The sequence below is a fragment of the Salarias fasciatus genome, chromosome 12 (genome assembly GCF_902148845.1).
Source record: "Salarias fasciatus chromosome 12, fSalaFa1.1, whole genome shotgun sequence".
Taxonomy (NCBI): domain Eukaryota; kingdom Metazoa; phylum Chordata; class Actinopteri; order Blenniiformes; family Blenniidae; genus Salarias; species Salarias fasciatus.
The window spans coordinates 4,092,794-4,106,851 of NC_043756.1; the positions used below are offsets into that span (position 1 = coordinate 4,092,794).

At 43.1% G+C, this 14,058-nt stretch overlaps 1 protein-coding gene and 1 long non-coding RNA gene across 2 annotated transcripts in view; one reads left to right on the forward strand and one right to left on the reverse strand.

Annotated features, from left to right (window-relative positions):
* The window catches only part of LOC115398574 (uncharacterized), a 66,394-nt gene extending 62,837 nt beyond the window's left edge, over window positions 1-3,557 (reverse strand). The window contains exon 1 of the long non-coding RNA XR_003932583.1: window positions 3,377-3,557. This is a non-coding gene — a long non-coding RNA (uncharacterized LOC115398574). The remainder of the gene's footprint in view (window positions 1-3,376) is intronic.
* Window positions 2,292-11,392, forward strand: tbx1 (T-box transcription factor 1). The gene is made up of 8 exons (XM_030105410.1): window positions 2,292-2,826; window positions 4,078-4,417; window positions 6,333-6,434; window positions 6,738-6,909; window positions 7,872-8,027; window positions 9,067-9,134; window positions 9,699-9,799; window positions 10,511-11,392. Exons 1-8 carry the CDS (start codon window positions 2,643-2,645, stop codon window positions 10,891-10,893), a joined length of 1,506 nt encoding a protein of 501 aa, XP_029961270.1. The 5' UTR covers window positions 2,292-2,642; the 3' UTR covers window positions 10,894-11,392.
* The last annotated feature ends 2,666 nt before the right edge of the window (window positions 11,393-14,058 follow it).

Below are 14,058 nucleotides of genomic sequence, written 5' to 3' on the forward strand. Positions count from 1 at the left end.
AAGATACAGCTTCCACATCGCCACACATTTTTGTAATAGTCTTATGTGAGAAACATTTCCAAGTTTTTTTCACGTGCGTAAAAGCGCACTTCAAATGACAAGAGGGTCCCCGGATTTGCCCTCTGCTAATCTGTACAGTGGCCTGCACATTCAATTCATGCGAGCTTTATTTGTGCCAAATGGAAACTTAGGCATTTCTTCTGTGATATAAAGAAATCGATCAGAAAAAGCGCCTAAGATGTAGATAAACATAATAACTGTCTCAGGAAATATTTTGTAAATATTCAAAAATGCACGAAACTAAATGTGCTCACAGTTTTACGCTATAATTATTTATCAAAAACGAGTCGTAAATCACGGTCTGTCAGAGCTAATTTCCTGAAATAAATTATTAATTTAGGAATAATCAAGAAGTGTCCATTGATGATAAGGCGACTTCAGGACTAAATGTATGTTGACGCTTTTTAATTTAAATATGTCATCAAGAGAATAAGATGGGGAAAAGTGTAATTTAAAGGAAGAGAAAAGAAATGAACAAATTGATTTTATAAATAAATCTGTAAACCAGAGTGGCGCTCACATCATCACGCGTTAAATACAAACGCGCACTGTTAATAGAGTGTATCCACCCTGTTTTGCGTCCATCAGTCAGTGCGCACATGAACGGTGCTCGTGCCTGTATCCTCTAATCAGTGAGAGCTGTCCACGTACTTTGCTCACTTTGTCTCGCTGTTGTCAGGTATGTGCTAAACTCTTCAGAAAAAAAAGCTTTGCGCTTCACAGATGGTCTGCAATGGAAATACGTAGAGAGGAAGTCAAAGATTCAGAAAGATTAGTGCTCGAAAAGCTTTAAAAGTTCAGAAACATTTCTTGAAAATGTGCGTTTTGAAATGAAAGTTAAAGTTTGACGTTTCCACATAAAGATTTGGAATATCATTTTTTTCCTCCACGTTTTTACCCAATATATGGAGTTCTGCTGACAAAGTCTGGCGCGTGGAAGCCTCGGCTGTGCAGCTGGCGGCTGCTGAGGCCTGCGAGCAAATTCCAACACAGTCTCTTCCCGTTTCGGTCCGCTCCTGTATTTTGTCTGTTATCACCTGAGTATTTACAAAGGAGGCTTCCGACTTGGCAATGATGAAGTGAGACGGTATCGATGGCATCATATCTGATAAAAAAAAAAGGATCTTTATACACCGGCAGGAATAAATTATGCGGGTGATGATTTACATCAGTGTTGACTGCGTGATTTACTTTGCATAATAATCAGGGCACGGAGGTGACACGGTTTATACACTTTACAAAAATAAACAAGAGCGCAGTTAACTAGTTGGAAGAAGCACATTGTATCTCTCTGTGGTTTATTTGCGCGCAGAGCCTCCCGTGGTGCAACATCCAAAACAAATAGGACTAATCCTCTAACTGCTTTATCCCATTAGGAGCTCCGCGCCGCTTTCACGCTTAATTCATTGACTCCGGTGTAAATTAAAGTCGATCCCGCCGCTGTAGCACCATCTCCAGCAGAGCGCATCTTGACCCGCCGCACATTAAAAGCTGGACGTCGATAAGCTGAGAGCCAGGAGCGGAGAGGTGGCGGCGGGAGGCGGAGAGGTCAAGTCCAGCTGCGGCCGCGGGGCGCAGGCGCCACGTGCGTTCCTCTGTTTACAGGCCGCGAGGAGGTACAGGTTTAATGCATCTGTGTGTGTGTGTGTGTGTGTGTGTGTGTGTGTGTGTGTGTGTGTGTGTGTGTGTGTGTGTGTGTGTGTGTGTGTGTGTGTGGTTTCTTAAATTAGCAGAACTTTGCTTTCATTCCTGCACATGTTGCTGCCAAATTTTCCTATAAGTTGCTTTGCACTCTCCTTTGACTTAAAAATAAAACATTTAAAGTAACCACTGTGATTTCCATTTATTTGGCATTTCCAAACTTATTGAATTAAACTTACATTTTCAGCAGAAAAACTTTTGAAATTGTTTTTTTTTTTCTTCTCTCCATGCACTGCAGCCCCTTGTTGGATGTTCTACAGACGTCAGGGCAGCAGGAGCCTATCTGGTGGTTAAAATATGCAGAGGCACATGCAGTCCCATAATTTAGTGGAAAAGTGGCGCCCTTTGAAGCCGGACATCGCAGTGACGTTGAGGCTGAATTGGAATGACTGACAAGGTCTTATTGAAATAAAACATTCGCTGCGGAGCGCCGAGGCTTTTTTCCTGGTGGTGCACAGGAGGCGTGGATCTCGCTCACTTTTGACATTCTCGTAGCAGCAGCAGTAGCTTCTCCTCAAGGCAGGACTCAGATGACACCACCCCGCCAACGACCGGAGGAGAAACAGGGGAAGCGCGCTCTCCCTCTCTCTCTCTCTCTCTCTCTCTCCCTCTCTCTGCCGTGTGGATGGACTGTTTTGACACCGGGACGCGTTTAGGGGGTCATCAAATGAATCAGAGCATCGGGAAGCCTTCACGGTAGCTGCTGGACTACTTTTAATAGCAGTGAAACTCAGACTCGCGCACTCACGGAGCGGAATGTGAGAAAGTCCACTTTGGCGCATGTTTCTCTGCATTGTGCGCAACCTTCTCCTGCCTTCTGCGCCGTTGGAAAGCGGAGGAGGAGGAGGAGGGACGGCTTTTAACGACTTGGTCCCTTGCCTATGGACGACGGCGGTCCCCTCTCTCCAAAGGCAAATGCTTTCAGTATTGCCTCTCTGATTTCGGCTGCAGAGCAAGCAGGAAACGCAGCATTTGACAAGCAGAGCGCCGGCCTGGACAAGCCAGACCTGCACAGCCACAGTTCCTTTAAAATGCACTACAGCACTGTCACCCGGGAAATGGAAGGTAAATCTGCTTGCCGATGTCCACAAACCTCTTGCAATGTCTATACATCTCACCAAAAGCAAAACTCCACAAATGGCATAACACCCTCGTGAGTGCGCGCTTCGTCGGCATTTGTAAAACCACATTAACGCGCAAATTCACACACCGCTGCTTTGTTTGAATTACGGGGAGGCAGATATTAGTCAATTAAAAATCTGGCACAGTTGCCCTATTATTATAAAAAATAATGTAGATTCAGTAACAGCGATCACCACCAGGGAGGGGAAGTCTGCACACAAAGCAACCAAAATGGAAAAAAAAAAGTTTCCGAGTCCAAAACCCCAAAGCGTTGTACCGAGAGCCAACTTTAATTCGTGGACAGGATCGCATACATTGAAAATGCAGCCAAGGGGAGGAGGGTGTATCCCAGTGCGTAATGGTAAAAACAGACCATAATGATCATATCCAGCTCGGAGGGGGGTTCATATCCATCCAGTATTCGTTAATAGCGCGGAAGCGTCAGTCACCTCCTCGCCTGTTTGTTTGTTCATGCAAATCGATGTGTGTTTACCTTGTGAAGCGTTTACACTCCGCTCTGCCGGGCAGATCCTCTATTGTTTGTGAACGGGGCTGATGTGGGCGATACCCTTATCCAAAAGTTAAATGGGTGCCGGAAAGCCCATTAAAAAGGGGCGCACTTCTCTGTCAATCAGTCCCGTCCCAAGGCGAGGAAAAGGAACATTACCTGCAGTTCCTTATCTAAATAGAAATAAGAACCGGTTTTATCGCAAAGGGGAGGCCCTCTGCGTCAGATAAGAGCGCAGACTGTGTTGCAGAGCAACACACTGCAGCAGCGCGCAGCGGAGTCCGCAGAGAGCGCAATCGATCCGAAGCGAAAACAGATTCTCACGCACTCGACGCTCCTTTCTGCGAATAGTTTAGAGATTCTGCGTGAGCTCGGCGGATTGGGGAAAACATCTCGTCACTGCTCGGACGCCTGCTATTTTAGATCGGGTTCCTCGTAGTATGCTGGCACTGGACGCATCGTCAGGGACTAATGAACAGCCGAGACGGAAACTTCTGAACCGAGCGGGGTGAATTTGAGCCTGACATCTTCATCTGGAGATCACTGAATCCTGCTTCTGTTTTTACCATTTGTGTTGTGGCAGACTTAACGTGCACGGCATACTGAGTAAATCCGGTTTTCTGGGATGATTTCAGCCATATCCAGCCCGTGGCTGACGCAGCTGTCCCATTTTTGCGATGTTGCAGCCTTCACGACGAGCAGCCTGAGCAGCCTCAACACGCCGGGGGGCTACCACCTCTCCCCGTCCCCCGGGGACCCCTATAGCCAGCATGAGTCCCACTTCGAGCCCTGCCCGGCGGCCCAGCACAACTACAGCTACCCGGGATCGAACCCGGGCCAGGCGCCGCCGAGCGACAACGGGACTCCCAACTGCTCCTCCTCGTCCTCGAACTCCACACCGAACAGCAAGAGCATAGTGAAGAAGAACCCCAAAGTGGCCAACATTAACGTGCAGCTGGAGATGAAGGCTTTATGGGACGAATTTAATCAGCTCGGCACGGAGATGATCGTCACGAAGGCTGGCAGGTGAGCGCGCAGAGACATCCGTGGCTTTTACCCGCGAGAGGCCAAAACTCAAGTCGGTCAGAACAGCGGGGAAAAAGCGAGAGTCCAGTATTGTTTGCAGTTTTGAAGATTATTAAAATATCATTTACTTTAACGTGAAAAAATGACTTTTTAAATATAACAGATGGATTTACAGCACTTTTAAAAAATAGTTAACTTGTTAATATAATTATTAATTAATACCTGCAATTGAAGTTGTTTTTAATATCCACTACATGACCCAATTATGCTTCAGCACGGATACAAGTGGTGCGAATTATGCAGTTTAGACACATTTTACGCAAATTATAGTTTTGATGGACGCATATTGAGAAATATACTGGGTTTTAATTTAATTACAAAATTATGTTACTAAATCTCCCCCTATTTATCTTAATTATATGCTATCCCTTTATCTTAAAAAAATAATTACACTTCAGTGTGTGTGTGTGTGTGTGTGTGTGTGTGTGTGTGTGCGTGTGCGTGTGTGTGTGTGTGTGTGTGTGTGTGTGTGTGTGTGTGTGTGTGTGTGTGTTGTATTTTTGAACGCGTGTGTGTCCGCTGTAAACACCATGTTGATCTAATCCCGCTGCGTTTTATGGACCTAATAAGCATAACCGTGAGTCTCAGCCAGATTTTTCGCCCTCAGTTTCAATTTTACGCGCCAGTCTTATGTGGAACAAATGTCTGACTTCTGAATCTTTACACTGATTAGAGAATATAGGCTGAAGTCGCATACAGGCCGAATGCTTGTTGCAGGTCACTTGCTTTATATCGGTGAATTTTAGTTCCTTAAAATATTTTTAGGCGTCAAATAAACCGATTAAACATTGTATTGCACAGTTTCAAAATCATTTATTTTTAATTGCAGTATTATGCTGCATGGATCGTTTCTCAGTTACCTGTTGACCTCTGACCCATGAGGAGAAGTGATAAAAAAATCGTATTACCACTGCTATTTTCTAGGAGTAGAAGCTGTGTTTTAAATATTTGAGGAGAGATGAGATGATTGCTTTAATCCTGAAAGTGAGGGTTGAGTTTCTCGAGTCTGACAGGAGAAAGGAGATCTGCAGCGGAGTCCTTTAAAGGCTCCTTCAGCCTCACCTAGCCACAACACTGACGTTAATTGAGCGTTGATTTTAGGATCCCTTTCACTGACTCGGCGGATTACTCAACTTTCCTCTGCTGTTCTTGAAGGGGGGGATGTGGATCCGCCAGACGCACAAACCTGCGCGATGCAGCCGAGACGCGAACGCTCGAGAAGCGCGCGTGTCCGAGACCTTAAGCTCAATTTACAAAATCAGATTCCCGAAGTCAAAAGCAGAAAAGTATTACCTTAATTGTTGCAACGCAAATTGAGCTCTGCTACTCTGTTTCGAATTTTTTAAATATATTTTCTGACGTTGATCCAGATGGTAAAAAGTCCTGAACTCCTCATTGATCAACCAAAGTCCACGACGCTTTTCGTGCGTATGTGCAGCGACGTGTGAGGAGGCCTTTCGCGTGTCTGGAAGTCATCAAAACATTAAAAGAAACGTTAAAGTGCCCTGCCAGAAGTCAGAGACGAGAAGCTTAAAAGGCAGCAACTGCAAATCTCCGTTCAGATCAGGGAGTTTTATCCGGTTACGCACGAACTGAATCGCGTCATTTCCAATAGCTCGAAGCCTGTGTCTTCTTGTAGCCCTGAAATTAAGCTCGATAAGCCCGCAGCTTATCAGAAATGTGCATGCCGCTTCAAATACTTAGTGCAAACCCATTTATTATCACCTTTGATAAATTCCATACACAGTAAATTAGCCGCAGACCGAGTTTAAAAGTATAGGCAACACTTCTAATGAATAATAAACGTTAGAAAAAAAAATCAAAATGTGATTGGTTCTGTTTTTTTCTTTTGCAGGAGAATGTTTCCAACGTTCCAAGTTAAAATATTTGGGATGGATCCCATGGCTGACTACATGCTCCTGATGGACTTCCTGCCTGTAGATGACAAACGTTACAGGTAACTTCTCGACAACAATGCGCAAAGCAACTAGTAACAAGTCACTGAAAAAGATAATGTAAACAATACATATATAAAAAAAAAAATAGTTTAATTGAGAGCAAAGGTCTATTCAGACTTGGACAGTTTTCAAAGTGCATATGTGAATATGTTGAAAACTTTCTTTTCAACTCGTCCAGCTTTATTTTTATGACCTTAAAGTGTGTGTCTATTTGTGTGCCTTTTTATTTTAATGAATTTCTGCATTACCAAGTTGTCTGTTCATCACCAGGACTCACTCCCTCCCTTCACCCTCTCTCCTAGGTATGCTTTCCACAGTTCGTCGTGGCTGGTGGCGGGTAAAGCCGATCCCGCCACGCCGGGCAGGGTCCATTACCACCCGGACTCCCCCGCCAAAGGCGCGCAGTGGATGAAGCAGATCGTCTCCTTTGATAAACTCAAATTAACTAACAACCTGCTGGATGACAACGGACATGTAAGTACACTTGAGATGGAACTTAAATCCGTGCCAAAAAGATGCGCATGTGACCCGCGCGTAAATCCTCCGATTTATAAACAACTGCGCAAAAATATGATTTTTTTTTTAAATGAACCGTGGTGGTTAAAACAACTCAGAGTTGAGAGTGACTGGACGCAATATGAAGGATAAAAATTCCGACCTGTCACTGTGCGCGCTCACCAAACACAGTTAAGTCCCAACGAAAATAATAAGAACCTCAAGGAGTTGTTGAGCAATTTTATTCGCACCGAGACTGATTGATACGTGTGACTGAGCAGTAATAACCTGATATTGTGACTGATAGTGAGATGATGCCAAAAGCTTATTCTCCATCCACAAAAACAGCACCGCACACGAGGGCTGTGCTCCAAATATGACGGAAAGGAAGTGGAATATTTCACCACTGGAAATTATTCCAGCCCCTCCCGCTCGTTCTTCCACTCCGGCTGATGAGGGTTTTCTTCTCACTGCGTTAGTTGTGAAAATGGGGCAGAAGAGGGAGTTTTAGAGGGGATTTCTATTTTCTTTTTTTTTCTTTTTTTTCCTGGTCGTATTGTGACTCAGAGTGCCTGTAAAATAATGCGCACCAGGTTTCCGGCGGGATTATTGCTTGATAATGGTTGAATATAGTTTTTAGGGCGCAAAACATAAAAAAAAATATTCTTCAGTTTTGGTGGTCGGGGTGAAATGGGGCATTTTAAATCCATATCTAATCATCACCCTGTTGTCAAAAATAAACAAATCGGTGCGTTTATAAAACCAGACAAGTGATCCAAGCTAATAATTATATAAACTAAATTTGCACTTCGAGTTTTTTCTATTTTTCATCGCATTTAATTTGATTTAATTTGTGCATGAAAAGTAGTTACATTAGACAAAAATTATAGACATCCTGAAAGTATCTGAACGTTTCTCTCTTTTTTTTTCTTTTTTTACAGATCATTTTGAACTCCATGCACCGCTACCAGCCCAGGTTTCATGTGGTTTATGTGGACCCCCGCAAGGACAGCGAGAAATACGCAGAGGAGAATTACAAAACCTTTGTTTTTGAGGAGACACGCTTCACGGCGGTCACGGCCTACCAGAACCACCGGGTGAGCTGCACCTCCACTTTTGGCAGTCCTGGATGAAAAGCGCACGGTGTGACTTGCAGGCGCGCAACTCTCCTAAAAATAGCTTTACGCATGGAGAAAAAAACACCAAACACAAAAAGAAAAAAAAAAAAAAAAAAAAAAAAACAGCACTTCAGGCAAAATCTGCAGCATGTCGACTTTCAGGCTGTAGTTTTTAAAGCAGGTGTTTTAATCACCACCGTGCAGCAGAGCTAAACGGCACATCGGTTCCATCGCGGTCGTTTTACGCACGCTTTTACGCATAAACCCTCACTTTACGTCTTCTGCCTGTGAGCACTGCTCATTGTTTTGTGCGTTGTCCTCGCTTTGGTTTCCATCAGCTTGGATTCACATCAGATTATCTCAAAGCGACACCAAACGACTGCAATTTTGGAATGAAACTCAATTGCAGTTTCCAGATTTCAGTGCAGAGCGGGATGCGTAATGAAGATTATAATATTCTGGTGAACAGACTGTGATTGGAATGAATGGTCCAATAACATAATCGCGTTTTTTTAGGTTATGTATTACATATTTTTGCCATTTTCAAGTCTGTATTTTACATTTCAAGACACAACTGTATATTTTCAGATTAGACACAATGAAATTCCCATAATGAAGTTTGTGTTTTTAATCACAAAATGTGACTATTATCTTAGTACAAATACAAATGGAGTGTTCTGCTTTAAACCTAACCTTTTCATTTTGTTCAGAGTATAATTAGCATAAATTATAATTTTTTATTTATTTATTTATTTTTTTACATGAAACATGCAACTAAGTTGTTTTGATTTGGTAAAACAGATATGTGATTAGATTGAAAATTACACAAGAAATCTAGTGACAGGATCAGTTATAATAATAATAATAATCATCATAATGGTAATAATAATAATAATAATCATAATAATAATAATTTGTGTGTATTTCAGCCATGGTCTCTTGTCCTTTCCAAAGTTCAAGTGTACTGACCAAGTAGAAAACCATTGAAGAGATGTATTTGATGTCCTTTTCATTTCAGATCACACAGCTGAAGATCGCCAGTAACCCCTTTGCAAAAGGCTTCAGGGACTGTGACCCAGAGGACTGGTGAGCACATACATACATACTAATACTACAGTTTCCCTACTGGCCTGTTTCCACATGGTGGAGAGGGGAAAAAAAAGTGCTGCAACAGGCCAGAAAGTGTTTGCAGCTTGTTTTTGTCTCACACAGGTGCCAGATGGGTGGAGTTTGACGTAAAACGTTAGAAATCACTGGACATTGTTTGAAAGTCAATTGACTGTGTTTCTCTGTCAATGACAAATTACCAGACACTGTTGTAATTGTCACAGTGGAGCAATCCCCACCCATCTGGAGCGCCGACACAGCTGGAACTAAAGTAAATACATTTCTTCAAACCGCTGCTCATTCAGCTCCACCTCTGGTTATATGGAGGGTCTCTGCACAAGCATGACTCCTGAGTGTGAGGAAGATAACGAGCTGCTTCACTTTGAATTTAAGTTTTGAGTTTCTGTCACTGAGTGCAGGCACATTTCGTGCATCAGTGTAAATTCTCATCATTGTATTCATCAATTCTTACATATAATAAAGAAATTGTGGCCTTGACGTCCACTGAGTGAGTGTGTAACTGAATCCGTTCTCCTGCTGCAGGCCCAGGAATCACAGGCCAGGCTCTCTGCCAATAATGAGTGCCTTCGCCAGAACAAGAAACCCAATGTCATCCCCCCCTCAGCAGAACGGCACAGAGAAAGGTATGCATCCCTCTTTTCACTTCATTTCAGAACTATGTCTGCGATCGAACGTGAGGCACGGCACGCTGGCCGCCGCCGTGAATCACTTCCTTTGACCGTCTCATCCTGAAGCGGAGCACAGCGCTTCGTCTCACACTATCAGGCCAACGCCGGCTTTTAATTAAACATCAAATATCAGCCAGTCACTGTCATCCCGGACATAAAAGAGGTTTTCTCATCAGGGTGTACGAGAGAGCAAAGCTGAAATGAAAATGAGATTTCACTGACGAGATGATGACTGATGATTTTATTACTTCAATAATAATAATTAGAGCATTTTGGTTTTAATGAAGGTTTGAATGTGGTTTCAATGAGGAATTTCATGACAGTGGCTTCAGATGGTGAGAAGAGCAGAATCTAGATTTTGATCACATTTTCAACAGATAAGGTGCATTTCTGTGTCAAGTTTGATTCAAAATAAAGATTTTAAACGGATTTCATATGTTTACACCGTTCAAAGTTCATAGAAGGCTGTTTTGAAATCTCTTAAAAGGTTATTCTGGTAGAATAATGGATTCTTACTCAAATTATAACCCATTATTTTGTTGGTTTCATGAATTCAGTGATGAAGTTGAATTCCTCGTCTTTCCAAACTGAACATTCTGAAGGATCTTTGTCAGAAATGCTGTTACAGTGAATGTTCCTGACTTCCCGCCGTCCCTCCCTCCACAGAAGACAGCCGGCGTGAATACGAGCGAGACCCGACCGGCACGCCCATGCACGCCGACCCGGCCCACCAGCTGATGTCCCGGGTGCTCAGCCCCGCCCTGCCCGTCCCGGGAGGCCTCCACGCCGTCCCCCTCACCGGCGGCCGGCCCAGCCCGCCCCACGACCTCCGGCCGGAGCCCCACCCTCTACCTCCGGACACCCTGCACCACCACCCCTACAAGTACCCCGCCACCTACGAACACTACCTGGGAGCCAAGACCCGGCCGTCGCCGTACCCCATCCCCAGCATCCGAGGACACACGTACCACCACCACATGAACCCCGCCACCACCAACATGTACTCTGCCACCAGCGGCCCCTCCAACTACGACTACGGACCCAGATAATGACTGCCGCACAGCATTGTGGGAATGGAAACAGAGAAGGTTTCTGCAGCTCCTCTCCGCTGGATAAACCCTGCCGTATTTATTTAAAGGAAACGTGTTTTTTTTTTTTTTGTTTTGTTTTTGCATTAACCGTGGGCACCTGCTCTCGGCCCTGACCTTTGAACCCGGGCCAGCTCCGACCCGAGCGGTGCGGACATTGAGCCAGCAAACCGAGGAGACCGGAGAGAGAGAGAGCGAGAGAGAGAGAGGGAGAGAGAGACCACTCCTCAACACAGGCAACACTTGTGATCACAGACTGGAATTGAATTTTGTTGTTTTTTGTTTTTTTTGTGTTGGATGCACTTTTTGATTTGTTTTTATTGCTTTCAAAAAAGCCATACGTTATATAGTCCATCAACCTTCTAGGTAGACGAGATGTTTGCATGTTGAGCTCACCGGAGACAGAGAGTGTCGAAACACGTCGAAATGTTTTTTGTTTTGAGGATTTAAAAGAGAGAAAATCTGGAGATTTGACTTTGGAACCTTGCGAACATCTTGAGCCGCTCTGAGAAGCTTGTACCATGGCACTGACTCGCAGCAATTCAAAGTAAATAAATGAAGCAGAATGACTGTTCTGTATCTGTAAAATACACATTAAATTCTTGTAATTCATAAGAAATAAGGTCTTTGTGCCAATCTTCCATTCAAAGTCCTCCGAGCTGCTGCACCGTTGAAGACGGGGAGGGTTAAAAAAAAAAAACCTTACCTCACTGATAGCATTGTTCGAGCCTCTCCAGCCGGATTGAGGTGGCGGTGTCTGCCGCCGCCGCCGCCGCCGCTGCAGTTACTGGCAGGCAGGACTTAGAAGCTGTCTAAACATTGAGCCACACCAGAGTTCAAATGTTGAAATCCGCACCTGGTTTCACACAAAAAGCACACACGTAAATACACTCATCACACTCACATCCGACTTCGACACACACTTCCTGCTTACGGGAAAATGGAAAGTGCATTAGCGTCCATGAAACCCAACATTATTACTGCAACTACGGAAAGAAAACAAAGTTTGTAAACCCACCATGTGGCAATACTAGTCTGAAATGAATAAACTTAAATATGATGCGTTTACTAAATAATTGGGTGTTTTGGAAACTACTTTATTAGATTTTCAAGAAAAAAATATTCTATTACTCACAAACCAGAAAACTAAGGCAGAGTGTGTTATTCCCCTCACAAGAACATCATAGCTCACTTTTAATGGACAGTTGTGTGATATTTTGAGGCGCTGACCCCCCCTCCTGTCTCCGCCGCCGTTTCCATCTCCTATTTGAAGTCCTATGAGGAATGCTTTGTTGTCAAGGTTAATCTCGTTGGTGAGAGTCGGGGGGAGAAAAAGCCTGTTTTGGGAATTCTGCCTGTCACGATACAAAGGGAAATGTAACCTAATGATTCATTTCAATAATGTATTTTTCTCTCCAAACCCGCCTGGGCTGAGCGGTGAGCGGGGGAAGAGGATGCCCGAGGCGTCTGACCTCTGACTGTTTAATGGCTTGTAAAGGTGTCAAAGGTTAAATAATGTTTCCACTCATTTAAACGGTGGCCAGTTGGTTGCATAATTTGTTTGTTTGGCTGGTGGCTGAAGCTTTGACGCTGTGGTTTACAGTTATCTTTGAGATGAGAAGCCTTCAGGTCTAACATTGGACTGAATATGAAAAGGACAGAGATGTGGAGCCACACGGGGCCTTTCAGCCTCCCTGCAGTGGATCCAGTTCAGTTGGAATACAACACAGTCCTTTTAAGGCAGGAAACGGTGGAAAGTAGATCATTTTTAAAAATGACTATTAATTAGTTGCACAATTACCAATTAAAATAAAACTTCCCTGCAATGACAGTTGCTAAATTAACAAAGCAAAGATTTTTTTAAAAAAGAGGTCACATTTCATGAAAAAAAAAAAAAAAAAAAGCTTTATTGAATGTAGACAAATTAGACTTAGTAATTCTAGAACTTCATCAACGCATCATAAACTACAGTTCTGGCTTTTATTTTGAAATATAAATCAATAAAAAAAAATTACATTGGACTGTTAGACGAGAAAAACGACCAAAAGGTTTCAGAGAACAGGTGATACATTTCTTCTAAGATTTACTATATATATTTATGTAAGCGATGTAAAATTCAAAGTGCAACCATTTAGAATTTTACACACTTCAACGTAAGCGTGTTTATTTTATTTTATTATCGATTTATTTGAATCGATACTAATATTACCTATTAGGACAAACGCCGGGTCGTCTGGTGGGGAAGCGGTGGTCTGCGGGTGAGAAGCCGCCCGGTGTGACCCGTCTCCGGTCTCCGGTCTCCGGTCTGCGGGCGCTGGAAGGAAGCCGGGAAGGACCAGAAAGGAGGCCGCGCTCATCCGCGCGCTGCCGGCGACTCGCGCCCGGGGTTACTGGAGGGTAAATAGGAGAGGGAGGGTCAAAAGGTTGAATTAGAAGAATTATAGGTTGAACATCAACTTGCCCCCCTGCTGGTCCGCGAGCTGAAAACAGTCTAAATATAAATATAAACGCAAGCACGTGTCAGTGTCCACTACAAGGACACTTCCTGTTTCTCCATCTTCAGCCAATCAAAATGCTCCTTCCGTCTAATTAAAACAAATTATTAACAAACTCAAAATATATGTATATAAAAAAAGGGGATTAATTTAATGAATTTATTAAATCCAATAGATAAATCAGCAAAGTGCTTCATGTAACATCTGCATCACATCCGCTTTTAAAAGAATAAAATCCAAAATATTATTCCTTGACAGGAAGAAGTATTGTATTGTAAGAATAGAATAGAATAGAATAGAATAGAATAGAATAGAATAGAATAGAATAGAATACAAATGCTTTATTAATTCCCAAGGTGAATTCTTTTAATAGCATTCATGAGTAAGATTAATATTTTCACAAGCAAGTTATTGTTTAACCTTTGTAACATTTCAAGTCACTATAAATAAATACCAATAAACATTATTTTTGCAAGCCTAAAAAAAATTAGTTGGAAAGTTAAACAAAGGCTATTTTGAAGCTTACATTTTCAAAAAAAAAGCTTCCACTGTTCTATAGTTTAATCTACACAACAAGGCCTCCACAATATCATGTACCATATGCAAAAAAAGTGGTGTGTTTTGTGAGTGA

What these genes read in the sequence shown, in the direction of transcription:
- tbx1 (XM_030105410.1), top strand. Translation starts at nt 2,643, where the DNA reads ATGGACGACGGCGGTCCCCTCTCTCCAAAGGCAAATGCTTTCAGTATT. An exon ending in TGTCACCCGGGAAATGGAAG is followed by an intron (nt 2,827 to 4,077) that starts GTAAATCTGCTT and finishes GCGATGTTGCAG; the next exon opens with CCTTCACGACGAGCAGCCTG. An exon ending in GACTGTGACCCAGAGGACTG is followed by an intron (nt 9,135 to 9,698) that starts GTGAGCACATAC and finishes CTCCTGCTGCAG; the next exon opens with GCCCAGGAATCACAGGCCAG.